The following is a 24,212-nucleotide window of genomic DNA, read 5'->3' on the forward strand; positions in this document are numbered from 1 at the left end:
AAGATTCCACTTGAGGAACACCATCTCCATAAACGTTTGTAGGTTGGGAAGACCCAAATATCTAGCAAAGTCCCACCGAAGTGTAGTATTTTAAAGCAGAAAGTGTTTTTTGAGCAGGAAACTCTGTGAAGACATTACACGTTTCAGCCTAAATTCTGATTTGTTTGTCCACAGGAGTATCACATGGATCATAATTGGGTTGAGTTTATGATAGCTTCACAGTTTTCTCCTCATAGGTGCTGGCAGGTCAAACTGGGCAAGATTTATCGGGAGATGTGGAAACAAACAAAAGGCAAAACGTTCTGCATCTGGTATGTCAAAAACGGATCCTTCATGCTATGCCCCATTACCAGGTTGAAATCTCAGAATAGGAGGCAATTACCGTACTATTTCGCCCAGGGTGACATTATTTAAAAGGTGTGGTAAATACACCACCCTCTTCTGCACAGAATGTGATCAGGACGTTATAGCACGAAGCAACCTAATACCGCATCGTTTGTCTCCGGCTAACACTGAGCTATAATGATATATTAAAATTATCACACACTATAGAATTTAATCTTGCAACACGCATTTCCTTCTCTTCAGCGCCTGCCTTTTAACAGCCTCGTACACCACACAATGGTTGCGTGGGGTGGATTAAAAGTGCCTTTGTTAGCCACAATCTAATCAGCACAAGAGCCTAAGTAAATCTACAAGAGTTTAATTTATGGCGAGAATGATGTTGCTTTTGCATTTTAGAAGGTTAATTATAACAACGGCCACAGCAGAAGTTCGACCCAATAAGAACGTCTAAATTAATTTCCGTTTTCGTAAAAACATATTTAGGAACAATCGTCTGCTACTAGTGCGTTCAGACTAAATAAATACATGTTCTGTAACCCTCATGGACATAAAATTACGTTTTCAACGGGCGTGCATTCTTTCAAGAACTAAATACAGTTAAAGATCGAAGATTAACCGCCACCACCACCCCAACCTTATTCGGCACCAGTTTAGGTGAAAGGGGTATTATCACACACTGCTCTATACTGTGATCTCACGGCGAGCAGCACAAGAGGGGTCGATTGAAGCGTTACACAGACGGTGAAGTCCGATGTCGTTTTATTGTTTCCAAAGACAGCCAGAGCTTGAAACAGTTAACACAAAATGGACTTTGTTGGCACCCCATACACAAAATGGACGCTTCGCTTTTCTCCACTCCGAGCGGAGGAGGCTCCCGACATGCACTGCGGCAGAGCAGCCAAACGGCAGAGACACCAACATTTAACCAGCTAACATCAACGAAGGACAACAGCTTAAACACGCCCCAATGTCAATGTGCGAGTCGGAATGACGGCCATTTCAAGATATTATATTTTTAAAAGAAAAATTGAAAAAGTCAGGATTACTGAAGTCACTTACTCTAGACGTGATATCCCGCACTATTAATTGTTTTTTGCAAAGCTTTATCGTTTTTAAATTACACTATTTGGACGCACTATATATTAACCAAAATAACTTTAATGGGTTCTTCTATGGTATTTCAATCTCACTGTGAGTGCTAGTGTAGGCATAACCCTATATTTCAAGACTTTTATGGGCGCAAAGATCAAGGGTAGAGTCTCTGGTCCAAAATGACCTATGCAACCGAGCCTTCCCCGTCAAGTGAACATGTGCCGTCTTCCTGTCAACAATGTTTCAAATCTCAAAGCCCAGTTTGGCGAGAGCGGCCATTTTAGAACGGAGCAGTCCGATAGTCCTTTGCACGGGGCGTGGCCTCGGTTCGACCCTCTGTTGTCTCTGCCTATTGTAGGCGCGCCTGCGCTGGGAGGGCGGCGGCCATTTTGTTTTGCTTTTGCCCGCGCTCTGATTCCATTCGCTCCAGCGGGCGGGAGATTGAATGAGCGGCGGAGCCACAGCCGGGTAGAGGAGTCCACAGCACGCCGCAGCGCACCCGTTGGAGCCTCCGAAGTTCCTCCGCACCCTACCAGGCAGGATGGCGAGCCGCAGCAGCACCCCGAGCCGCGGGGCCGGGCCCGGCACCCCGCTCTCACCTACTCGCATTACCCGCCTGCAGGAGAAAGAAGAGCTGCGGCACCTCAACGACCGCCTGGCCGTCTACATAGACCGCGTGCGCTCCCTGGAGCTGGAGAACGACCGGCTCATGGTTAAAATCTCGGAGAAGGAAGAGGTCACCACGCGCGAGGTGAGCGGGGCTGGGGCGGTACCAGGTTAGACTAAGGATCTATAATGGGGTGACTGCCCCTATAGAATACGTGCCTTTCACTGTTAAAGGCGAAGCTCCAAGGCTCGTGGATCTGATTTCTGCAATGCATGTTATTATATATCTATATCTGTGTACTGGTTCTATACTGTTGGGGAGACCAAGAATCCTCAATTTAGGGGCGTAGGCTGGGCATCCTCGGGGAGATATATTTGAGCAATGTTAATATAAATGGAACACATTATTAAGGACGTTCTTTGACGAGATCAGGTTTTTGGGGGAGTTGTCCCGAGTGATTACATTTAACTGGGGGTCCTCGTTTTGTTGTGTTTAAGAATCTGCCGAAGTGGGCGTGACTGGTGGGGTTCATGTCTATAAGTGTGGGGTTACTCTTTAGGGGGGCACCGTAATCTGATCCTCTTTTATGGTGCTTATAAGAACAGGCTCCGCAGAGAGATTATTAAATTTGAAGTCACCCGTGGTAACAGTAACGACTAATCCTAGAAGTGAGCGGTTCCTGTGTGCCTAGCTGCTGCTGATCTCGAAACGTGAAAAAAAGCCTAACGTTTTTTAAATTATTTGATTCACTATTGTCGTTAACGGAGTTACAAGTTGTATGGCAAAACATAACTTTGAGCTCTTCGGATTACACGTTCTGGTATCCCAGATGCTCGCTACATTGTCTTCAAAGTACATTGCACTATGGATACATTCAGATGAAGGTGGTAAGAATGAGATACTCAGGAAAGTGGGGACTATTTGCTGTTGCCATTGTTTTTCTGAGCCTTCCTATTAAACTAGAGTTCATTTGTTACACGAATCTAGGAGAAGTTACTGTATCAAGCTCTGATTTGCCTGCATTCCCTTTGGTCACGTGGGGGCACACCTACAACCCTTTTGTAAAATGCAATTGAAAGTGTATGCCCGGACGGTTCGCTCGGATTTGATTGGCTAGCCTTGATTCTTGGTTTAGGTTTTGATTGCCAAGTTGTGTAGTGCAATCGTGCGTATTTCAGTCATGTCTTTATGGCCTTCATTGCATTTCTCTACACGTCTGTTAGTTCTGACGTATGAGTTGAGGTGGCCTCGAAGATCGTATGCTTCTCTGAGATAGTATCATTTTCATTTTGTTAATGTACTTTTTCCGGTAAACGAGGGAGAAGCCCCACTTGCTGTTTTATTCGTCTGCATTTACCTGCGATTGAAAAATGCAATATTTTATTCTCTAAGACACCATCATTCTACATGTATCTCGAGTGGTTTGAGGGAACTTTAAATCCTGAACAGCCCGCTTGTACTTCGTGGAAGGATGGTGTGCTCTGAAGGAATGACTGCGATCCTCGGTTTTCATAATGAGGCAGTCTGCCAAAATTCGAAAGTGGTATGAGTGGGCGTGTTCGCATCTCTGCAGTTTCTTGGATGCAATACCGCATGTACAAAACCTTATGATTGATAGTAACGTTTCATCGGTCCTCAGAGTCGGAGAACATTATTTACTGAAGACGCGCGCGATTGTCACTCGCTTTTATACGTCTGGTTTGACAGATGTCCAAAACGCATTATTGTCAATTCTTTAAATGCACATGCTGGTATTTGGCTCCATCTAGAGAAGTATTACCCCCCTAACGTCACGATATTATTTGTAAAATTCCTTCCTGCAGGAAGTGCTCAGATTAGAACGCACAAGAGACCTTCACAAAGGAAAAGTGCGGTTTCTCAAATTCCCGTTTTTTTAAACTTCGTTTTTTAAAGTCAGTTCTTAATCTCCCACCAGTCTTCTAAAAACGGGGTTGTAAAAAAAGCCCCCATTTGTTCTTTTCTCTGCATTTGCAAAACCAATGGAGTAGACCTTAATGTGATAAACATCACTGTTTCAGTATTTAGCATTTTTAAGTGCCTATGTTGCTTTTTCACATTAAGTTCGTGGCTATTTATTGGCAGCGCCAATGTAAGTGTTAAGATACTGCTTACGTGCATTGCTGCCCTTTCTCGTCTACTTCCACCCATGTGATGGCAAACCACGATTACAGTGTGCGTCTCCAGTGTCTTTTGTGATACGTTTTCAACTCACGTACGGATTTGTTTCCGTTTTATAAGTTTCTGATTGAAGGCCTTACTAAGACAGCACTTAGCCATGGGATTGTAGCTTCCTCGTTTTCTAAGCTAATTAAACTATTTCAAAGCATCAGTCAGGCCCACAGCACAGATGACAATTCTGTGTTTTTTTTTTTTTTTTTTTTTTTACCATTGGTGTCTTTAACCGAGCATAAACAATGATATGCAGCCAGAAGCAAAATTACCCCGGCTGCTATTTACTGAAAATGCTTAAAGGTAAATGTAAGGAAAGAAGCTGAAAGCCCGCAATCTTGGTCTTTTTGATCTGAGAGTGGCCTGGTGCGAAAGGCTCCTCCAAGTTTAACTGTGAACTCCCAGTGGTGGTAGTTGTTAATCCTTCACTCCATGCCCGTCTTTTGTTGCCATCATTAACTGAAGACCACTTCATTAGTCGTTGCAGAACCCTTGTGGTTCCCTCAAAGTTTTCAATTTGCATCTTTTCCTTTGCTAATCGCCTTTACCGTCTTGGCCACTGTCATGGTAGTTTCTGGCTGCTTGACCACCGCCCAGCAGCTCACCCTTTTGTGTCATCCATTGAGGGGGCTCCAGATCGAAATTGTGAACTGTGAATCCGCTTGCAACAATCTCGGCTGGTCACATTGTCACTCGCTGAAAATCTAAATGTTTTGCATCATGTGGGAGATGTTACAATACAGTACGTTTTTCTGACGGAAGATAGTGTGATTAGTATTAGTACAAGTTCCGCATAGTGACACCTCCAAGCAGAGACTTTCCCGTCCTAGGGCATCTTTGAGGTATATCGGGAGGTCTGAACATGGGCAAACTGGTATGGCTTGGACAATGAAGATGCCATTTGGGTAGAGAGGAATGGATGATAAAAAGTCAACATCAAAAGTAAGATGTTACAAGTGGATAGTATGCACATCATTCTCCAGCCATCTTCTGTAGCAAGGGTTCATCTGGGGGAGTTGGTCAAGTGCTTCCGGACCCAACTGGTGAGGAGTTCACCTTTTTATGAATATCCTTATCAAAACATTTCTCCAGCATGGAGGAAGTGTGGTGTGCAGTGTCTTGTCCTGGTGAACGTCTCTTAACTGTTGCCAGTTTCGTGCACCACTTGGTTCTTTCTCAGCTGTGCTAGTTATTATAGTCTAAATTGAAATCACTTATGGTTGTCGTATGAAAATTTCTTTAGCTCTAGATCGCCATCTACAGCCTTGCTGCATGTGTTCAGTTGGATACATTTTTTAAATGTTATTATTAATCAGTTGGTCTCAACGCACTTTGTTAGGATGCTTGGAGGAACAGGGAAGTCACTGAAGCCTTTCTCTGCCCGTGTCTTCATTCTTCTGACCCGGATGCCACACACTGGAACCCTAGCGTTAGTACCGTGACGTGCTCTACTTTGGTCTTTCAGTTCCAAGGGGCTTAGAGTGCACCATGTAGGGCTCACCCCTGCTCAAGGCTTGGTGTCGGCACCGCGAATGACTCCTAAGAAATTCATTCCATATTCAGTGCCAGAGTAGTTATCTGTCGCCCCTCTGTGTCCATGGCAGCAGGCCCCCTGGGGCCTGAATGGTGTTCATTTATACATGCGACAGATAGGCACCTATCCGAATTGGAGATTAAAAAAATACCTCTCCTGGGAAGGTGGTTTAGCATCTGTGCTCCTTCAAAAAGTACATTTTTACAAGTGTAACTCAGTTAAAAGCTCAACCCACCAGGAGTCGCTTTGACATCCGCTTGCCTCTTCACTCTACTACGCCTCCCTCCCTAAAAAAAAAATGATCACGGAGTGTCAAAAGCATGTCAACTATTTGACCTTCGGAATACATATATATTTTAAAACAGCAACGCCAGAATTATTTTAGGAATGCAGATTGTACCTTCTTTCTACAAAGCGTTTAGAGCAGCAATGTCCAAAGAATTCAATTTCTTTTACCTGCAGGGGTACACTTTGCAGTATAGCGAGCGACACCGTCTGGAGTACCATCAGGTCATTTGTAAAACACCTGTGCACACAGTGGCCTTTCTCTGTTTCCAGGTGACTGGAGGCAGCCTGCCACCGTCATTACCTGCTCTGAATCAACGGCCAATGAAACAGACCAGACAAAAATGGAAGCACAGGTTAGCTGTTGACTTCATGCAGTCATCAAGGCATAGGCACTGCCTGGTGGTAGCAAAAGCAGACAAAGGACTCCTGCTAACTTGCGCCTCTCCATCTTCTGCGGTTCTTCCTATTTGTCAATTCTTTGCATAGAATCCTTGTCTTGTCAGCAGGGTCGGAACTTTCATTTTGTAACGCTGTTCATACAATCAAACCCTACAGTTTCCCATATTGTCTACGAGAATGCCACTTTCCCTGTAGGGTGATGGCTCCTGCAGTTCTTAATGGAAGATAGAATTTACTTTTCAGTGCGAGCCAAGCCGCCAAACGCAGTCCACCTTTTTACTTGTGTGTCCTTTATTCACATCCCCTAATGCTTGTTAGTGTGGTCAGAGGGCTGCTGTATTATAAAATGTTTGTGTATCACTTGCTAGTCGTCTCAGTTTCTGTTCTAGTGATTTACTCTGGTTAGTTTTGTGTATTGATTTCAATACTTTTAGGACTTCAGGCACGTACATCAGTTTTTTTTTTTTAAAGGACATTAGTCATCAATATTTGTTTTTATCCCCTTTTAGGTATCTGGAGTCAAAGCCTTGTATGAGGGTGAACTGGCCGATGCTCGACGAGTCCTAGATGAGACTGCTAGGGAGAGAGCCAAGCTTCAGATTGAACTTGGGAAATTCAAGTCTGACCTGGACGAGATAACTAAAAAGTAAGTACATTCAGATATTAGGACAAAGTCCTGGCCATACGTCAGGGTGAGAGAGACCAGTGTTTGCAGGATAATTTCCATTGTAGCTGTGGTAAGGGTGGCCGGAAAGAGAAGTGTGAGTCTTCGCATGCTAAAATGAATGTTGTGCCAGCTTTATCTATTGAGCCTCTCTTTGCCGGAGTCTCGACATTGCCATTAGATGTGCCCAACAGAGCCATTTATCCAGACCTTCTACTGCTTGTCTCTAAATTTCTATTTTGGTAAGTCGCGTACCATAGAGTATCCATCTGGGTACGTGGACTCCGCCTGCACTAGGGATTGTCATTCTGATTGTGTTCCATCTTTCGATCCACATGCCAATTTATTCATTGGTAAAGAGGCCTATGGCTTACCAGGATTACATCAGTGACTTTGCCTCTGCATGCTGCCTCGCACATCCTCTTACATTGTTTTTAATCTAAGTTTTAACTTCCTTTGAAACTGCTTGTTACGCTTGGGAAAAGTAAACACCTGACTAGCTCTTGTGTAAAGAAATGGCTCCCTGTTGCAGTTACCCCCCCACTTTTTGCCTGATACTGATGCTGACTTGACTGAGAAGAGTGCTGGGACCCTGCTAACCAGGCCCCAGCACCAGTGTTCCTTCACCTAAAATGTACCATTGTATCCACAATTGGCACACCCTGGCATTCAGATAAGTCCCTTGTAACTGGTACTTCTAGTACCAAGGGCCCTGATGCCAAGGAAGGTCTCTAAGGGCTGCAGCATGTCTTATGCCACCCTGGAGACCTCTCACTCAGCACAGACACACTGCTTGCCAGCTTGTGTGTGCTAGTGAGGACAAAACAAGTAAGTCGACATGGCACTCCCCTCAGGGTGCCATGCCAGCCTCTCACTGCCTATGCAGTATAGGTAAGACACCCCTCTAGCAGGCCTTACAGCCCTAAGGCAGGGTGCACTATACCATAGGTGAGGGTACCAGTGCATGAGCATGGTACCCCTACAGTGTCTAAACAAAACCTTAGACATTGTAAGTGCAGGGTAGCCATAAGAGTATATGGTCTGGGAGTCTGTCAAACACGAACTCCACAGCACCATAATGGCTACACTGAAAACTGGGAAGTTTGGTATCAAACTTCTCAGCACAATAAATGCACACTGATGCCAGTGTACATTTTATTGTAAAATACACCACAGAGGGCACCTTAGAGGTGCCCCCTGAAACTTAACCGACTATCTGTGTAGGCTGACTAGTTTTAGCAGCCTGCCACAAACCGAGACATGTTGCTGGCCCCATGGGGAGAGTGCCTTTGTCACTCTGAGGCCAGTAACAAAGCCTGCACTGGGTGGAGATACTAACACCTCTCCCAGGCAGGAATTGTCACACCTGGCGGTAAGCCTCAAAGGCTCACCTCCTTTGTGCCAACCCAGCAGGACACTCCAGCTAGTGGAGTTGCCCGCCCCCTCCGGCCAGGCCCCACTTTTGGCGGCAAGGCCGGAGAAAATAATGAGAAAAACAAGGAGGAGTCACTGGCCAGTCAGGACAGCCCCTAAGGTGTCCTGAGCTGAAGTGACTCTAACTTTTAGAAATCCTCCATCTTGCAGATGGAGGATTCCCCCAATAGGGTTAGGATTGTGACCCCCACCCCTTGGGAGGAGGCACAAAGAGGGTGTACCCACCCTCAGGGCTAGTAGCCATTGGCTACTAACCCCCCAGACCTAAACACGCCCTTAAATTTAGTATTTAAGGGCTACCCTGAACCCTAGAAAATTAGATTCCTGCAACTACAAGAAGAAGGACTGCCTAGCTGAAAACCCCTGCAGCGGAAGACCAGAAGACGACAACTGCCTTGGCTCCAGAAACTCACCGGCCTGTCTCCTGCCTTCCAAAGATCCTGCTCCAGCGACGCCTTCCAAAGGGACCAGCGACCTCGACATCCTCTGAGGACTGCCCCTGCTTCGAAAAGACAAGAAACTCCCGAGGACAGCGGACCTGCTCCAAGAAAAGCTGCAACTTTGTTTCCAGCAGCTTTAAAGAACCCTGCAAGCTCCCCGCAAGAAGCGTGAGACTTGCAACACTGCACCCGGCGACCCCGACTCGGCTGGTGGAGATCCGACACCTCAGGAGGGACCCCAGGACTACTCTGATACTGTGAGTACCAAAACCTGTCCCCCCTGAGCCCCCACAGCGCCGCCTGCAGAGGGAATCCCGAGGCTTCCCCTGACCGCGACTCTTTGAACCTAAAGTCCCGACGCCTGGGAGAGACCCTGCACCCGCAGCCCCCAGGACCTGAAGGACCGGACTTTCACTGGAGAAGTGACCCCCAGGAGTCCCTCTCCCTTGCCCAAGTGGAGGTTTCCCCGAGGAACCCCCCCCTTGCCTGCCTGCAGCGCTGAAGAGATCCCGAGATCTCTCATAGACTAACATTGCGAACCCGACGCTTGTTTCTACACTGCACCCGGCCGCCCCCGCGTCGCTGAGGGTGAAATTTCTGTGTGGACTTGTGTCCCCCCCGGTGCCCTACAAAACCCCCCTGGTCTGCCCTCCGAAGACGCGGGTACTTACCTGCAAGCAGACCGGAACCGGGGCACCCCCTTCTCTCCATTCTAGCCTATGCGTTTTGGGCACCACTTTGAACTCTGCACCTGACCGGCCCTGAGCTGCTGGTGTGGTGACTTTGGGGTTGCTCTGAACCCCCAACGGTGGGCTACCTTGGACCAAGAACTAAGCCCTGTAAGTGTCTTACTTACCTGGTTAACCTAACAAATACTTACCTCCCCTAGGAACTGTGAAAATTGCACTGTGTCCACTTTTAAAACAGCTATTTGTGAATAACTTGAAAAGTATACATGCAATTTTGATGATTTGAAGTTCCTAAAGTACTTACCTGCAATACCTTTCGAATGAGATATTACATGTAGAATTTGAACCTGCGGTTCTTAAAATAAACTAAGAAAAGATATTTTTCTATACAAAAACCTATTGGCTGGATTTGTCTCTGAGTGTGTGTACCTCATTTATTGTCTATGTGTATGTACAACAAATGCTTAACACTACTCCTTGGATAAGCCTACTGCTCGACCACACTACCACAAAATAGAGCATTAGTATTATCTATTTTTACCACTATTTTACCTCTAAGGGGAACCCTTGGACTCTGTGCATGCTATTCCTTACTTTGAAATAGCACATACAGAGCCAACTTCCTACATTGGTGGATCAGCGGTGGGGTACAAGACTTTGCATTTGCTGGACTACTCAGCCAATACCTGATCACACGACAAATTCCAAAATTGTCATTAGAAATTCATTTTTGCAATTTGAAAAGTTTTCTAAATTCTTAAAAGACCTGCTAGGGCCTTGTGTTAGATCCTGTTTAGCATTTCTTTTAGAGTTTAAAAGTTTGTAAAAGTTTGAATTAGATTCTAGAACCAGTTGTAGATTCTTAAAAAGTATTCCAACTTTTAGAAGCAAAATGTCTAGCACAGATGTGACTGTGGTGGAACTCGACACCACACCTTACCTCCATCTTAAGATGAGGGAGCTAAGGTCACTCTGTAAAATAAAGAAAATAACAATGGGCCCCAAACCTACCAAAATACAGCTCCAGGAGCTTTTGGCAGAGTTTGAAAAGGCCAACCCCTCTGAGGGTAGCAACTCAGAGGAAGAGGATAGTGACTTGGAGGAAAATTCCCCCCTACCAGTCCTATCTAGGGAGAACAGGGTCCCTCAAACCCTGACTCCAAAAATAATAGTCAGAGATGCTGGTTCCCTCACAGGAGAGACCAACACCTCTGAAATCACTGAGGATAACTCCAGTGAAGATGACCCCCTGTTAGCCAGGATGGTCAAAAGATTGGCTTTGGAAAAGCAGCTCCTAGCCATAGAAAGGGAAAGAAAAGAGATGGGCCTAGGTCCCATCGATGGTGGCAGCAACTTAAATAGGGTCAGAGATTCTCCTGACATCCTAAAAATCCCCAAAGGGATTGTAACAAAATATGAAGATGGTGATGACATCACCAAATGGTTCACAGCTTTTGAGAGGGCTTGTGTAACCAGAAAAGTAAACAGATCTCACTGGGGTGCTCTCCTTTGGGAAATGTTCACTGGAAAGTGTAGGGATAGACTCCTCACACTCTCTGGAAAAGATGCAGAATCTTATGACCTCATGAAGGGTACCCTGATTGAGGGCTTTGGATTCTCCACTGAGGAGTATAGAATTAGATTCAGGGGGGCTTAAAAATCCTCGAGCCAGACCTGGGTTGATTTTGTAGACTACTCAGTAAAAACACTAGATGGTTGGTTAACTGGAAATGAAGTGTGTGACTGTTGGGCTTTATAATTTGTTTATGAAAGAACACATTTTAAGTAACTGCTTCAATGAAAAGTTGCATCAGTATCTGGTAGACCTAGGTCCAATTTCTCCCCAAGAATTGGGAAAGAAGGCAGACCACTGGGTCAAGACTAGGGTAACCAAAACTTCCACTGGGGGTGACCAAAAGAAAGGGGTTACAAAAACTCCCCAGGAGAAAGTGGGTGACACTAGAAACAAAGAAAAAGAGTCCTCTGTAGGCCCCCAAAAACCAGAACAGGTGGGTGGGCCCCAAGACACAACCCAAAACAAAGGTGGGTACCAGGGTAAGAACTGGGATGCCACTAAAGCATGGTGCCACAACTGTAAACAGTCTGGGCACCACACCAAGGACACTTCTTGTCCCAAAAACAAACCCCAGAACAAAATTCCAGGGGTAACCAGTGTAGCCATGGGAGATGACTCCTCAGATGAGGAGGTCTTCATAGCCTTCAACTGGAAACAGGGCCCAACAGGTGAGTTGGAGATTCCAGAGGGAAGTAGACACTTCCACCACCTACTGGTGAATGGAATCCCAACCACTGCCCTGAGAGACACTTGTGCCAGTCACACTATTGTGCATGACAGGCTGGTGCTCTCAAACCAGTACATCCCAGGTGAGACTGCCAGGGTAAGAGTTAGCCTAGACAGGGTCACTAAGAGGCCTGTGGCTTTAGTGCCCATAGAAGTGGGTGGCACTCTTAGCTGGAGAAGGGTAGTAGTCAGTACAGACCTCCCCCTTGATTGTCTCCTTGGAAATGACTACCCAGAGGTTAGTCAGAGCCCAAGAGAGGAACTGGTCCAGTGCCAGTCCTCTCCCAAGGATTCTGGAAATCCTGCCTCTGCAGTAAATGCAAGCAGGCCCCAGAAGAAGAAGAAAAGAAAACAGAGTAGGAGGGGTGGACAACCTTTAGCCAAGGTTACAGCAAGCCAGGGAGATTCTGCTCCAGTAGGGGAGAACTCCAAAAATGGCCCTGATAAAGTCCAACCTGACCCACCAGAAGTCCTGGCTAGTCAGGCAACTGTTAAACCTGAGTGGGTGGCTCCTCAGCTAACAGAAGAAAGAGTGGAAGAAGGGTGTTTACTACAAAATGTGGTAACCCCCCACTCTAATACAGCAGACAGGCACCCTGAACCCAAAGAAGCCTGTAACTTAGCCCCTTCCCTTATAGGTGAAGAGCTAAAGGTGTGGTTCTGGGCACTGACAGCTGTCAGTGGCCTCTGCTGGGTGTTAGCCTTTATGGCTGCACTATCCTTGGCATGGTGGTCAGACCCCATGCCAAATAGCAAGTTAGGCCCCCTGACCCTGTTGGTCATGGTGGGGTTACTCCAGCTCTGGGTAACCTCTTTGGGTAAGCTAGGGATGACCCTGGCTAAGATAAGATTAGCAGAGGTGGATACCTCTAAACCCAAAATAAAAAGAATGGGTGGAGACATTGAAGAGGCAGACAAGAGGCAATTCAGACTAGGTCCTATCACTGTGGAAGTGGGTCAGTTCCCCAAAGGGAATGACCTGAACAGAAGGATGTAAGGCAGAGTAGGCCCTGCAACTAACCAGCCTATTTCTCCTACTCTTCCTCGCCTGACAGACTAGGAAGACTCTCCCAGCTTGGGCTGAGTCTCCTGGCCTGTGGGCTGGGGGGGGCTTGTGTAAAGAAATGGCTCCCTGTTGCAGTTACCCCCCCACTTTTTGCCTGATACTGATGCTGACTTGACTGAGAAGAGTGCTGGGACCCTGCTAACCAGGCCCCAGCACCAGTGTTCTTTCCCTAACCTGTACTTTTGTATCCACAATTGGCAGACCCTGGCATCCAGATAAGTCCCTTGTAACTGGTACTTCTAGTACCAAGGGCCCTGATGCCAAGGAAGGTCTCTAAGGGCTGCAGCATGTCTTATGCCACCCTGGAGACCTCTCACTCAGCACAGACACACTGCTTGCCAGCTTGTGTGTGCTAGTGAGGACAAAACGAGTAAGTCGACATGGCACTCCCCTCAGGGTGCCATGCCAGCCTCTCACTGCCTATGCAGTATAGGTAAGACACCCCTCTAGCAGGCCTTACAGCCCTAAGGCAGGGTGCACTATACCATAGGTGAGGGTACCAGTGCATGAGCATGGTACCTCTACAGTGTCTAAACAAAACCTTAGACATTGTAAGTGCAGGGTAGCCATAAGAGTATATGGTCTGGGAGTCTGTCAAACACGAACTCCACAGCACCATAATGGCTACACTGAAAACTGGGAAGTTTGGTATCAAACTTCTCAGCACAATAAATGCACACTGATGCCAGTGTACATTTTATTGTAAAATACACCACAGAGGGCACCTTAGAGGTGCCCCCTGAAACTTAACCGACTATCTGTGTAGGCTGACTAGTTTTAGCAGCCTGCCACAAACCGAGACATGTTGCTGGCCCCATGGGGAGAGTGCCTTTGTCACTCTGAGGCCAGTAACAAAGCCTGCACTGGGTGGAGATACTAACACCTCTCCCAGGCAGGAATTGTCACACCTGGCGGTGAGCCTCAAAGGCTCACCTCCTTTGTGCCAACCCAGCAGGACACTCCAGCTAGTGGAGTTGCCCGCCCCCTCCGGCCAGGCCCCACTTTTGGCGGCAAGGCCGGAGAAAATAATGAGAAAAACAAGGAGTCGTCACTGGCCAGTCAGGACAGCCCCTAAGGTGTCCTGAGCTGAAGTGACTCTAACTTTTAGAAATCCTCCATCTTGCAGATGGAGGATTCCCCCAATAGGGTTAGGATTGTGACCCCCACCCCTTGGGAGGAGGCACAAAGAGGGTGTACCCACCCTCAGGGCTAGTAGCCATTGGCTACTAACCCCCCAGACCTAAACACGCCCTTAAATTTAGTATTTAAGGGCTACCCTGAACCCTAGAAAATTAGATTCCTGCAACTACAAGAAGAAGGACTGCCTAGCTGAAAACCCCTGCAGCGGAAGACCAGAAGACGACAACTGCCTTGGCTCCAGAAACTCACCGGCCTGTCTCCTGCCTTCCAAAGATCCTGCTCCAGCGACGCCTTCCAAAGGGACCAGCGACCTCGACATCCTCTGAGGACTGCCCCTGCTTCGAAAAGACAAGAAACTCCCGAGGACAGCGGACCTGCTCCAAGAAAAGCTGCAACTTTGTTTCCAGCAGCTTTAAAGAACCCTGCAAGCTCCCCGCAAGAAGCGTGAGACTTGCAACACTGCACCCGGCGACCCCGACTCGGCTGGTGGAGATCCGACACCTCAGGAGGGACCCCAGGACTACTCTGATACTGTGAGTACCAAAACCTGTCCCCCCTGAGCCCCCACAGCGCCGCCTGCAGAGGGAATCCCGAGGCTTCCCCTGACCGCGACTCTTTGAACCTAAAGTCCCGACGCCTGGGAGAGACCCTGCACCCGCAGCCCCCAGGACCTGAAGGACCGGACTTTCACTGGAGAAGTGACCCCCAGGAGTCCCTCTCCCTTGCCCAAGTGGAGGTTTCCCCGAGGAACCCCCCCCTTGCCTGCCTGCAGCGCTGAAGAGATCCCGAGATCTCTCATAGACTAACATTGCGAACCCGACGCTTGTTTCTACACTGCACCCGGCCGCCCCCGCGTCGCTGAGGGTGAAATTTCTGTGTGGACTTGTGTCCCCCCCCGGTGCCCTACAAAACCCCCCTGGTCTGCCCTCCGAAGACGCGGGTACTTACCTGCAAGCAGACCGGAACCGGGGCACCCCCTTCTCTCCATTCTAGCCTATGCGTTTTGGGCACCACTTTGAACTCTGCACCTGACCGGCCCTGAGCTGCTGGTGTGGTGACTTTGGGGTTGCTCTGAACCCCCAACGGTGGGCTACCTTGGACCAAGAACTAAGCCCTGTAAGTGTCTTACTTACCTGGTTAACCTAACAAATACTTACCTCCCCTAGGAACTGTGAAAATTGCACTGTGTCCACTTTTAAAACAGCTATTTGTGAATAACTTGAAAAGTATACATGCAATTTTGATGATTTGAAGTTCCTAAAGTACTTACCTGCAATACCTTTCGAATGAGATATTACATGTAGAATTTGAACCTGCGGTTCTTAAAATAAACTAAGAAAAGATATTTTTCTATACAAAAACCTATTGGCTGGATTTGTCTCTGAGTGTGTGTACCTCATTTATTGTCTATGTGTATGTACAACAAATGCTTAACACTACTCCTTGGATAAGCCTACTGCTCGACCACACTACCACAAAATAGAGCATTAGTATTATCTATTTTTACCACTATTTTACCTCTAAGGGGAACCCTTGGACTCTGTGCATGCTATTCCTTACTTTGAAATAGCACATACAGAGCCAACTTCCTACATCTTGCTTTTAGGTTTTTATGCATTTTGGCCATGGTGCTTTGCAGGTAGCTGCTTTTACCTGTTTGCAGGTTGCCCTCCTGAAAGTTGTTTAAGCTTATTTTGCTTCAGACCCTTTACCTGGCATCTGAAAGAATTACTTAGCCGAAGCCTCAAGCCCCCTGTGGCTGGGTTGCCTCTGTGCTACTTATATTTTTGCGGTCTCCACACCTTTTGCACAGGTGGTTCATTTGCTCAGTTGTATAGTGTGTGCAGCTGTTGAGTGATCGAATAATGCTGAACAGGTGCAGAGGGTTTGTGCAAATCAGATACAGTCAATGCTAAAAAGAAGCAACAGCTGAAAACAGCTACTTGCCAGTTGCAAATGAAGCACTTTCAGTTGGATTATGGAACTAAGTGGGAAAGAATGTAGGAGTCGGGAAAACAGCCACTGATGTCAGCGCTGCAGCTGACTGTGCTTTTCATTGAGATTTTCTGTTTCAGAGTGAAGTATAACTAGTAGAAAACATGTGATTGGAACTGCTTGTCAGAGGTCAGCAATATCCCAGTTAATAATGCCTTCTCCTCTGCACACGCTTTTCTCTCCGCTCCCATTAGACGGTTCAAACTTGTTGCTTACTGTGTCAATGCTATTACATTAATGCTAGGCTTTTTTAAACTTTCTGAAGGAACCTTAGTGGCAAGCCGGACTATACGTTTATTTGTTTGATTCTGTAGCGCATGGTAGCGATTGCTGCTGACCAACAGAGATCCTGTTCTAGATTAGCGAACTTGTGTTTTGTCAGCTCTTCAGGTGCCAGAGACCAAAGGTAAGATATCTGCTCTGTGTTGGCCCCTCTCTGTACGATGCAATCTACGAGGCTCTGCATTTACCCTCGTGGATCTGGGCAGGTTATTACTGGTTTCTTAAGATGCTGGGCCTTATCACAGTCTGTCCAGGCCTGTCATACTGTCCCAGCGATAGCAGCGGTGCTTCACTGCTGTCTCTTACAGGTGTTTTTTGCTAGATTCTTTTTATAAGCCTTTTCAGCCCTGTGTAGTGTAAAATCCCTTCAAAATACTTCTAATTCACTGCATTAAAAGACAAATGACATTAACCTTAGGAGTCCCTTCGGAGTCCCCGAAGGTACAAACCCTCTTTAAGTTTAAGCATAATGTTGAGATTGTACAAGTCTACACAACCCACAACAAATGCCAGCATTGATGTCCTCGTTTCTTGAGGAATCGATATTTTATTCTGTTCATGCACATTGAGATTCATTGCTCAAGGCCGTGCAGTTCTTTGTTTGATTTGTGAATACCAATGCACAGACAGTATCACAGATGATTCTAGCTATTATGGCTTATTTCCTACTTTTGAAGACTCAAGCTATCTAGTTGTGATGTTCCAACGATAGTTGCAGGCTGATTATCAGATGTAAAAAACCCAAGACTATTCTAATCAGATGGCTTTCTGTTGGTTTCATAGGACGAGTCTGGATGAGTCACGGAGGATAAGCTTACTCGTTGAGCTAAGATGAAGGTCCTGACCTTAAATAACATGGCTACCTTCTTACCCTTTGTTATTTTATCTGTGTGTGTCGTTTCAGTTGACTATTGTAACTATATACCCATTCACTTCCAAGTAAAGTGAATCATAGCCAGTGTTGTATTTCAGAACTAAAAGGATTTTTTAAGCATGAAGTATAGAAACATTGGCTTTGATTACAGCTTTCTCTATACATATATTAGCAGAGCTATTTGGAATACCCTACGATGAAAATACCAAAGTATTAAAATTGTAAAACCTAATGCTCTACATCTCATTCGGTCAGAACTGCTCACCTTCACCCTTTGGCAAACTGTGCTCTTGACATGCTTAAGATAAAAATGGAAACCCTCAGAATGGTCCTTGATCCCCATGTACCTCACGGTGGAACCTTATGCATATAAGGGCTTCTGGCCTGCTATAAATTGTGGCTTCAAGTCACAACTTTCTTGCTTCTCTGCGGTTTCGTATGTTTGTGACCGTTCAGTTTTTCATTACGCCTTTGGCGTTTTCAGAATCCCGGATACTTGCTCCTGTGATGTGTAACTTGATTGTTAATGCGGTCATGCCCTTTACAGTGTGTTTAATGGGTGGAGGTAACACGTTTATGATCAAATTATAGTTGTATTCTTTAGTAGATATATGCAGTGGTGGTCTTATTTGCTAGGATACGATTCTCATATGGCACCTTAGTTGCGCACAACCCCCCTGGTCTGTAAAACACATGCTTACCCCGGCACGCATTTAATGCATAATATGTGAAGAGCAGACTTCTAGTGTTATCACTTTTAAAATCTTGCTATATTAAAGATTCTACTGCTTGATAGCCCTGGTCAAATGTAGTTGTAAATCAGTGTAATGCTTTCTAAGAGTGGGGGCAGAAGAGAAAGTTAAAAGAAGGGCAGGTCATGTCACATGCTGGCTGCATTCTCTTTTATTGGATTGGTTTTTAACCTCATTACATGGCTTAATTTGTCTTGTTTCCTTAATGGAAAACAGATCCTGGCAATTGGCTGTGACTAGTTGAAATAGGGCTTATGAGGTTTAGTTTACGTTTAGACTTCGAAGATAAATAAAATAAGTTTCTAAATGATTCTGTTTTTCGAGCTGAGGCTACACAGCTGATTAGAATGCCTAATCGTGTTAAAAATGCACACCCACTTCAACCACATTCTAGGATAACTGGAATTGTAGGGAAGAAGCACATGCCTGAGGTGATGCCAAGCCCCCGATTCTCCGATTTGTACTGGAGATTAGTGAGAAAAATAATCTGTGTCATGCTTGTCTGCTTCTCCCATAACGTAGTTGTTCCTATTACAAGTAGCTCTTCTCTTTCCTTAAATGTTATTGATTTAAGGCTCTCTAGGAACATATCTCAGTGGACAGAAGATGCTTAGTTAGGCCTTTATTTTCCATGGTGTTGTATAGTTTTAGTGGAACCCATAGCTTAATGTGCTGGCCTGTTTATGTTCAATATGAAAACAAATATTTTCAATTGGAAAAACTATTTTTGATCTTCCTTTTGTAATGTAGCAAAATACATTTAGCTGAGGAGATGCAATAGAAAGTAGTATTTTGTTTTGAAGAATGATAGAGCGCTGCTAATCCTTTTTCTTTTTAATTCCTTAGTTATAAGAAGAAAGAGTCTGATCTGGCCGGAGCTCTCGCCCGCATTAAAGATCTTGAAGCGCTCTTCCACCGGAGTGAAGCTGAACTCAATACTGCCCTTAATGAGAAACGGACTTTGGAAGGAGATGTTGCTGACCTACAGGCTCAGCTTGCTAAGGTGTGTTTAAGTATGCACACTTTTGTTCTGTGCTTGTAAGAATGTCAACTTATTTTAGAGGCAACACAATCTTTTCTTCATGAGTTGCTTGGCTGAAGTGCGTGTTACATGTTTCTAGCACGTGCTACTGAGCTCTGTATATATGTATACACACACGGGTACTCACATCAAGACAAACATTTTTCAGTCTTGGAGTGCTACATAATTTATTTTTAAAAAAGGAAGTAGGAAACTAGGTAGTTCACAAGTTTTAGAGGGAGACCAACCAGCTCCTTCATATGTTGCGCCTCACAACACCACTGACAGTCTAAATCCACCCACCTCAAATGTCTGGTTTTCCAGCTGTTTTTAAGCATAGTTTTACCATCGTGCCATCAACACTGCATACAAAAAGGACAACATTCTAGCTTTGGATTGGTAAAATACCACCCATGGCAACTGGAAATGAAAGAATGAATGAAAGCAGCCTCTGATGTTTCACTTTTAGAGCTCTTCGGAGCTAATGCTTTGTCCAGACGCAAAGGCGCACATGGTATGTCAAGACATTACTCTTTCAGGCTTAAAGTGCTGCACAAATTATGCAAAAACTAAGCAGGGAGCTCTGGGTAGGCTGCTCCTTCAACCATGCTCACATATTGGAGCACCATCGTGGTGTTATTTTACAAAGTGTACTACTAGTGCCATCCAAATAACCAACACAAAAATTCTATATAATTAAGGAGCAGAGCAGCAAATTGAGTCATGGCAAAAATATTTGCACAACTGGAATACAGTAGACGAGTGAGTAATTCAAACAGAACAAACTCTGTTCATATATGAAAACGCCCCATTCTACCAGGCGCACAGCAGTGGCTAGCTGTACTAAGGATTTGAATGTTTCAAGTGCATTTATAAATATAGACTTGCCTCCACCCCAACAATGGCACCCACCATAAGATTGCAATATTTAACAGCTAACTTCACATTTTTGCGTCACATCTTTCAATTTTGTCTCCTTAATATTTTACTAATTTCTAGAAAGCTTTATTGAACCAATAGGTGTTATATCATGTTTTACACTTGGCTGAAATGTGCTCTGACTATGAAGTTGTTAATTTGTGTGCAGCACAGTTGCATTGCTTGGTGGATACAGTCAGTGTAATACTATCTTTTAAATGTATGCAGGTTGAAGATGCACTTGCTGTGGCCAAGAAGCAGTTGGAAAAGGAAACTCTTATGCGGGTGGACTTTGAAAATCGCTGTCAGAGTTTGCAGGAAGAACTGGACTTCCAAAAGAATGTCTATGCCGAGGTACTGAAACAGTTCATGCCCCAGCTGCTCTCAAGGGTCAATGCTTTGCTTGAGTTTGTGATTTCCTGACGCCTGGGCTTCTCAGCTATGTACACGTTTGCACTGCACTACACTATAGGATGTAATGTATGTCCTCGATAGCTGAAGCTTTTTTAAGTATCCAAGTAGAACTGTATTCCAACTGCTCTTGAGTTCAACTGTCAAGTACACAACTTATATGTACCAATGGAGTCTTGATACATACCAGCTGCCAAATAAAACAAGGAGACACAAACATAAACCATTTACCAATATCATCAAAGGATTTTTGAAGGGCACGCCCACGAGCCAGTGGTAGTGAGGAGCGTGAGGTGGGCGTTGATACATACCAACACGTTGAAGAAGCAGCGCTTGTGCGCTGCTATGCTCGACCTAAAAAGGGGACCAGTCTCTAACAGCTCCCGGTTATTTCCTTTCCTCTTTAGGAATCCCGCGAGACCAGAAAGCGACAAGAACGGCGCATGGTTGAGGTAGACACTGGCCGGAGCTTTGATTATGAATCTAAGCTTGCTCTGGCTCTCGAGGAATTGAGAAACCAGCATGATGAGCAAGTACGGATGTACAAGGCCGAACTGGAGCAGACTTTCCAGGCTAAAGTAAGACTGATTGCACTACTACTGTACTTTGAGTTTTCTAATACTTTTAATGTACAAAAACTATTCAATTTTCACTTTGGATTTTTTTGTGTAATCTTTAGGGTGGGAGATGAGGCTCTTATGGGGTTGTGTCCATGACATTCTTAGTATTAGTCAAATCCACATTTATCAGACGCTGTTGGAGGTATTGGACACAGATTATGTGGATAAGAAGACTATCTAGTTGGTGCTTTCTTCCAAATGCACATGTTTTGAACAACTTAATGTCTCATGCAAGGATCAGTCTTCACGACAGACATACTTTTACTTGTAAATGGTGAACTTGAAGTAGTATGCAGTTCCTTTCAAAGTGAATTTAAAATGTTTAAACTGTTAGATTACTAGCACTTTATCTGACAGTCTAAACAGATCAGTGTGATCTTGAGCCCCTCTAGTAACATTATCAGGACTTGTTTATTTGTAGTAGGTTTTGCAATGTGAATGTAATAAAATACATTAAATGTATTTCCCAGCGCATACTTATGAATTAACACTTCCACTTCTAGAATTAGAAAGTCAAAACAATCTCCTGTGGCCACTTATTTGTATGAAACCCACTGGTGGTGGGCAGTCCAACCACAGAACAACATCTAACAGTATATTAACAAAAAGCAACCTACTAAAAATTGAGGGCCCTAAACTCTTGACATAGGAAAGAGGTCGACTATGGAGCATCTTCTGCTTCCAAGCTTCATATTGTTACTCACCCCCCACCCCTTCCCAAAAATAAAGCAGTGAATTTTTTTTTATGCGTCCACATTCTTTTGCCCTCAATTTGCCCTCTGTGAATGGCCGCACAGAATGTAGGTATCATAAACAGAAGTACTTTAGCTATGTCTCTCACTCTTGCATAAGGCCATTGGTGTTTTTGGGCTGCACTGTTTTTCCCTGGTGCAACCCGTTTTTGTTATTTATTATTTTTTTTTTTATATAAAAGCTCATTAGTTCTCTTTGGAAATGATATTGTCAATACAGAATTGCCCTGGATTGCGTGCTGCTATTGTCTTCAACACCGGCAACCGTTACAGATGCAGTGAACTGTAGACATATAGTGATATACCCGATGCGTTGAAGATCTTTTTCCTTAAACCTTTATATGCTTGGTAAGCAAAAGTTTGAAAGGAGTCACAATTTCTTCCAAACAAAGTTGCAGACAGAGCTTGGATGTTCATGATCACTTAATGTTATAACAGGGCATTTTTTTCTTGCATTTTAAAAAGGCCTAGTTATTGCAATATGCATAAGGGTTCATATCTGTGAAAACAACTGAACAAAAGAGACTTGTATTGATATTACTAAATAAGTAAACTTGTAAGCTTTGATTTGTGTTCAGGGCATCTGAAAGATATCTTGTTCGTTTAGTGGCCCTTACATAGCATATATTTCTGTTCAGGCAACAAAGCTAATTTTCGGACTATCTCGTGGATAATTTTATTTAATATTTATAGAGAACGTTTTCCCCAAGGGCAATAATAGCTTTAGAGAAAGTGAATGTAGGGAAGTACCCCTCTTCCTTTCATGGTTACCCCCATTTTCTGCCAGTTGTCAGTGTGTTTGACTCTGTTCACTGGGATCATGCTAAACAGGATCCCAGGAGCCACTTGTATGCTTTGAAGGGGACATTTGGTGCCCTCTGTGCATAAACCAGACCACACCAGTTCAGGGGCCGCAGTCCCTGCTCTGGCGTGAAACTGGACACTGGAAAGGGGATTTCACCCCCCCTGTCTATCACCACCCCAGGTGTGGTGCCCAGAGCTCCTCCAGAGGGTCCCTAGGTTCTGCCATGTTGAATCCCAGACTGGCAAGGACCACTAGAAACATCTGAGTGGTGATGCAGGTGATATCAGAGTCCCCTCCTGATAGGTGGTGACCTGGCTAGGTGACCAGTCCCCTTTTCAGGGTTATTTAGGGTCTCTCTCTCGGGTGGGTCCTCAGATTCGGCTTGCAAGATTCCAGCAGGACTCCTCTGCAACCTTACTTAGACTTCTAGCCACTGGAACCGTGACTGGACCCTCTAGGAACCGACAATCTGCATCCACGAAGAAGGCACTGGCAACATTGTTTCCGCAGCTCCTTCCAGGTTCTGCAACATTTCCCCCGGCTGTGCATCCTCTGAGGGCGGCAAGTCTTCAGTCGGCACGAAAAGGAAAGGAGGAATCTTCCTTGGCGTGAAGGAGTCACTCACCTCCATCCGCAGGCACCTACTGCAATAGCGACCAGTTGCGTGGATCTCCTCTCATCCTGAACTGCGTGTATCCTGCATCGCAGGTGTTGGCCTGGAGTACTCCTCTCTGCCAGCTGTCAAACTTTAATGGAGGTAAGCCCTTGCCTTCCCACGCAGGACAGTACCCGTGCACCACATCTCTTGCAGATGCCAAGGCTTGTTTGCATCTTCTCCAAGGGAACTTCAGGCTACGTGCAGCTCCAGCCCTCTGCGTGGTTCTCCTGCGGCATGGGGCCCTTCTGTGTGCTGCGTGGGCTCCTTCTGTAACTTCTGTGTCCCCGTCCTGTGGGTGCTGCCTTTGCTCCTGTGGGCTCTGTGTCACTGAGGATCTCCTCTGATTCCCCCTCCTTGGTTGAGTCCTCCTGGCCCTAGTTGGTCCCCCGCAGTACCACTTTCTCTCAACTGCAATATTTGCCTTGGCTTGTTGGTGGAATTCCTGCACCGACAACAGACTGCAATTCAAAGACCCTAGGACTTTATGAAGGAAAGCTGTCCTCTGCCTTCAAAGTGTTAGAAAACCATGTGGAGGACACCATGGTGATCTGTTAATTTGGAGTGTTTCATCACTTGAAAACCTCAAGAATTTACGCATTGGCAGAGGGGATAGAAAGTTACCCTATTGAAGGGAGGCAGCTATACTGTTACTGTTGTTTACGGCTACCAGGAAGCACAGTCTCCTTGCCATTGAGCTTCAACCCCTTTGCTGCCAGGCCTTTCCCCCTCCTGTGCCGAGCCTTTTTTTGGCTATTTGGGGCAGTTTGCATTTAGGCCCTCATAACTTTTTCTCCACATAAGCTACCCATGCCAAATTTGCGTCCTTACTTTTTCCAGCATCCTAGGGATTCTAGAGGTACCCAGACTTGTGGGTTCCCCTGAAGGAGACCAAGAAATTAGCCAAAATACAGTGAAAAGTTATTTATTTATTTTT

At 45.5% G+C, this 24,212-nt stretch overlaps 1 protein-coding gene across 1 annotated transcript in view; it reads left to right on the forward strand.

The window, feature by feature from the left end:
- The first annotated feature begins 1,784 nt into the window (after positions 1-1,784).
- The window catches only part of LMNB2 (lamin B2), a 40,155-nt gene continuing 17,727 nt past the window's right edge, over positions 1,785-24,212 (forward strand). Inside the window, exons 1-5 of the mRNA XM_069218198.1 lie at positions 1,785-2,188; positions 6,965-7,101; positions 18,940-19,096; positions 20,261-20,386; positions 20,851-21,021. Of these exons, the coding sequence (XP_069074299.1) occupies positions 1,979-2,188; positions 6,965-7,101; positions 18,940-19,096; positions 20,261-20,386; positions 20,851-21,021 (801 nt within the window). The 5' untranslated portion in view covers positions 1,785-1,978. The remainder of the gene's footprint in view (positions 2,189-6,964; positions 7,102-18,939; positions 19,097-20,260; positions 20,387-20,850; positions 21,022-24,212) is intronic.

This window comes from Pleurodeles waltl, chromosome 12 (assembly GCF_031143425.1).
Source record: "Pleurodeles waltl isolate 20211129_DDA chromosome 12, aPleWal1.hap1.20221129, whole genome shotgun sequence".
NCBI classification, from domain to species: Eukaryota; Metazoa; Chordata; class Amphibia; order Caudata; family Salamandridae; genus Pleurodeles; species Pleurodeles waltl.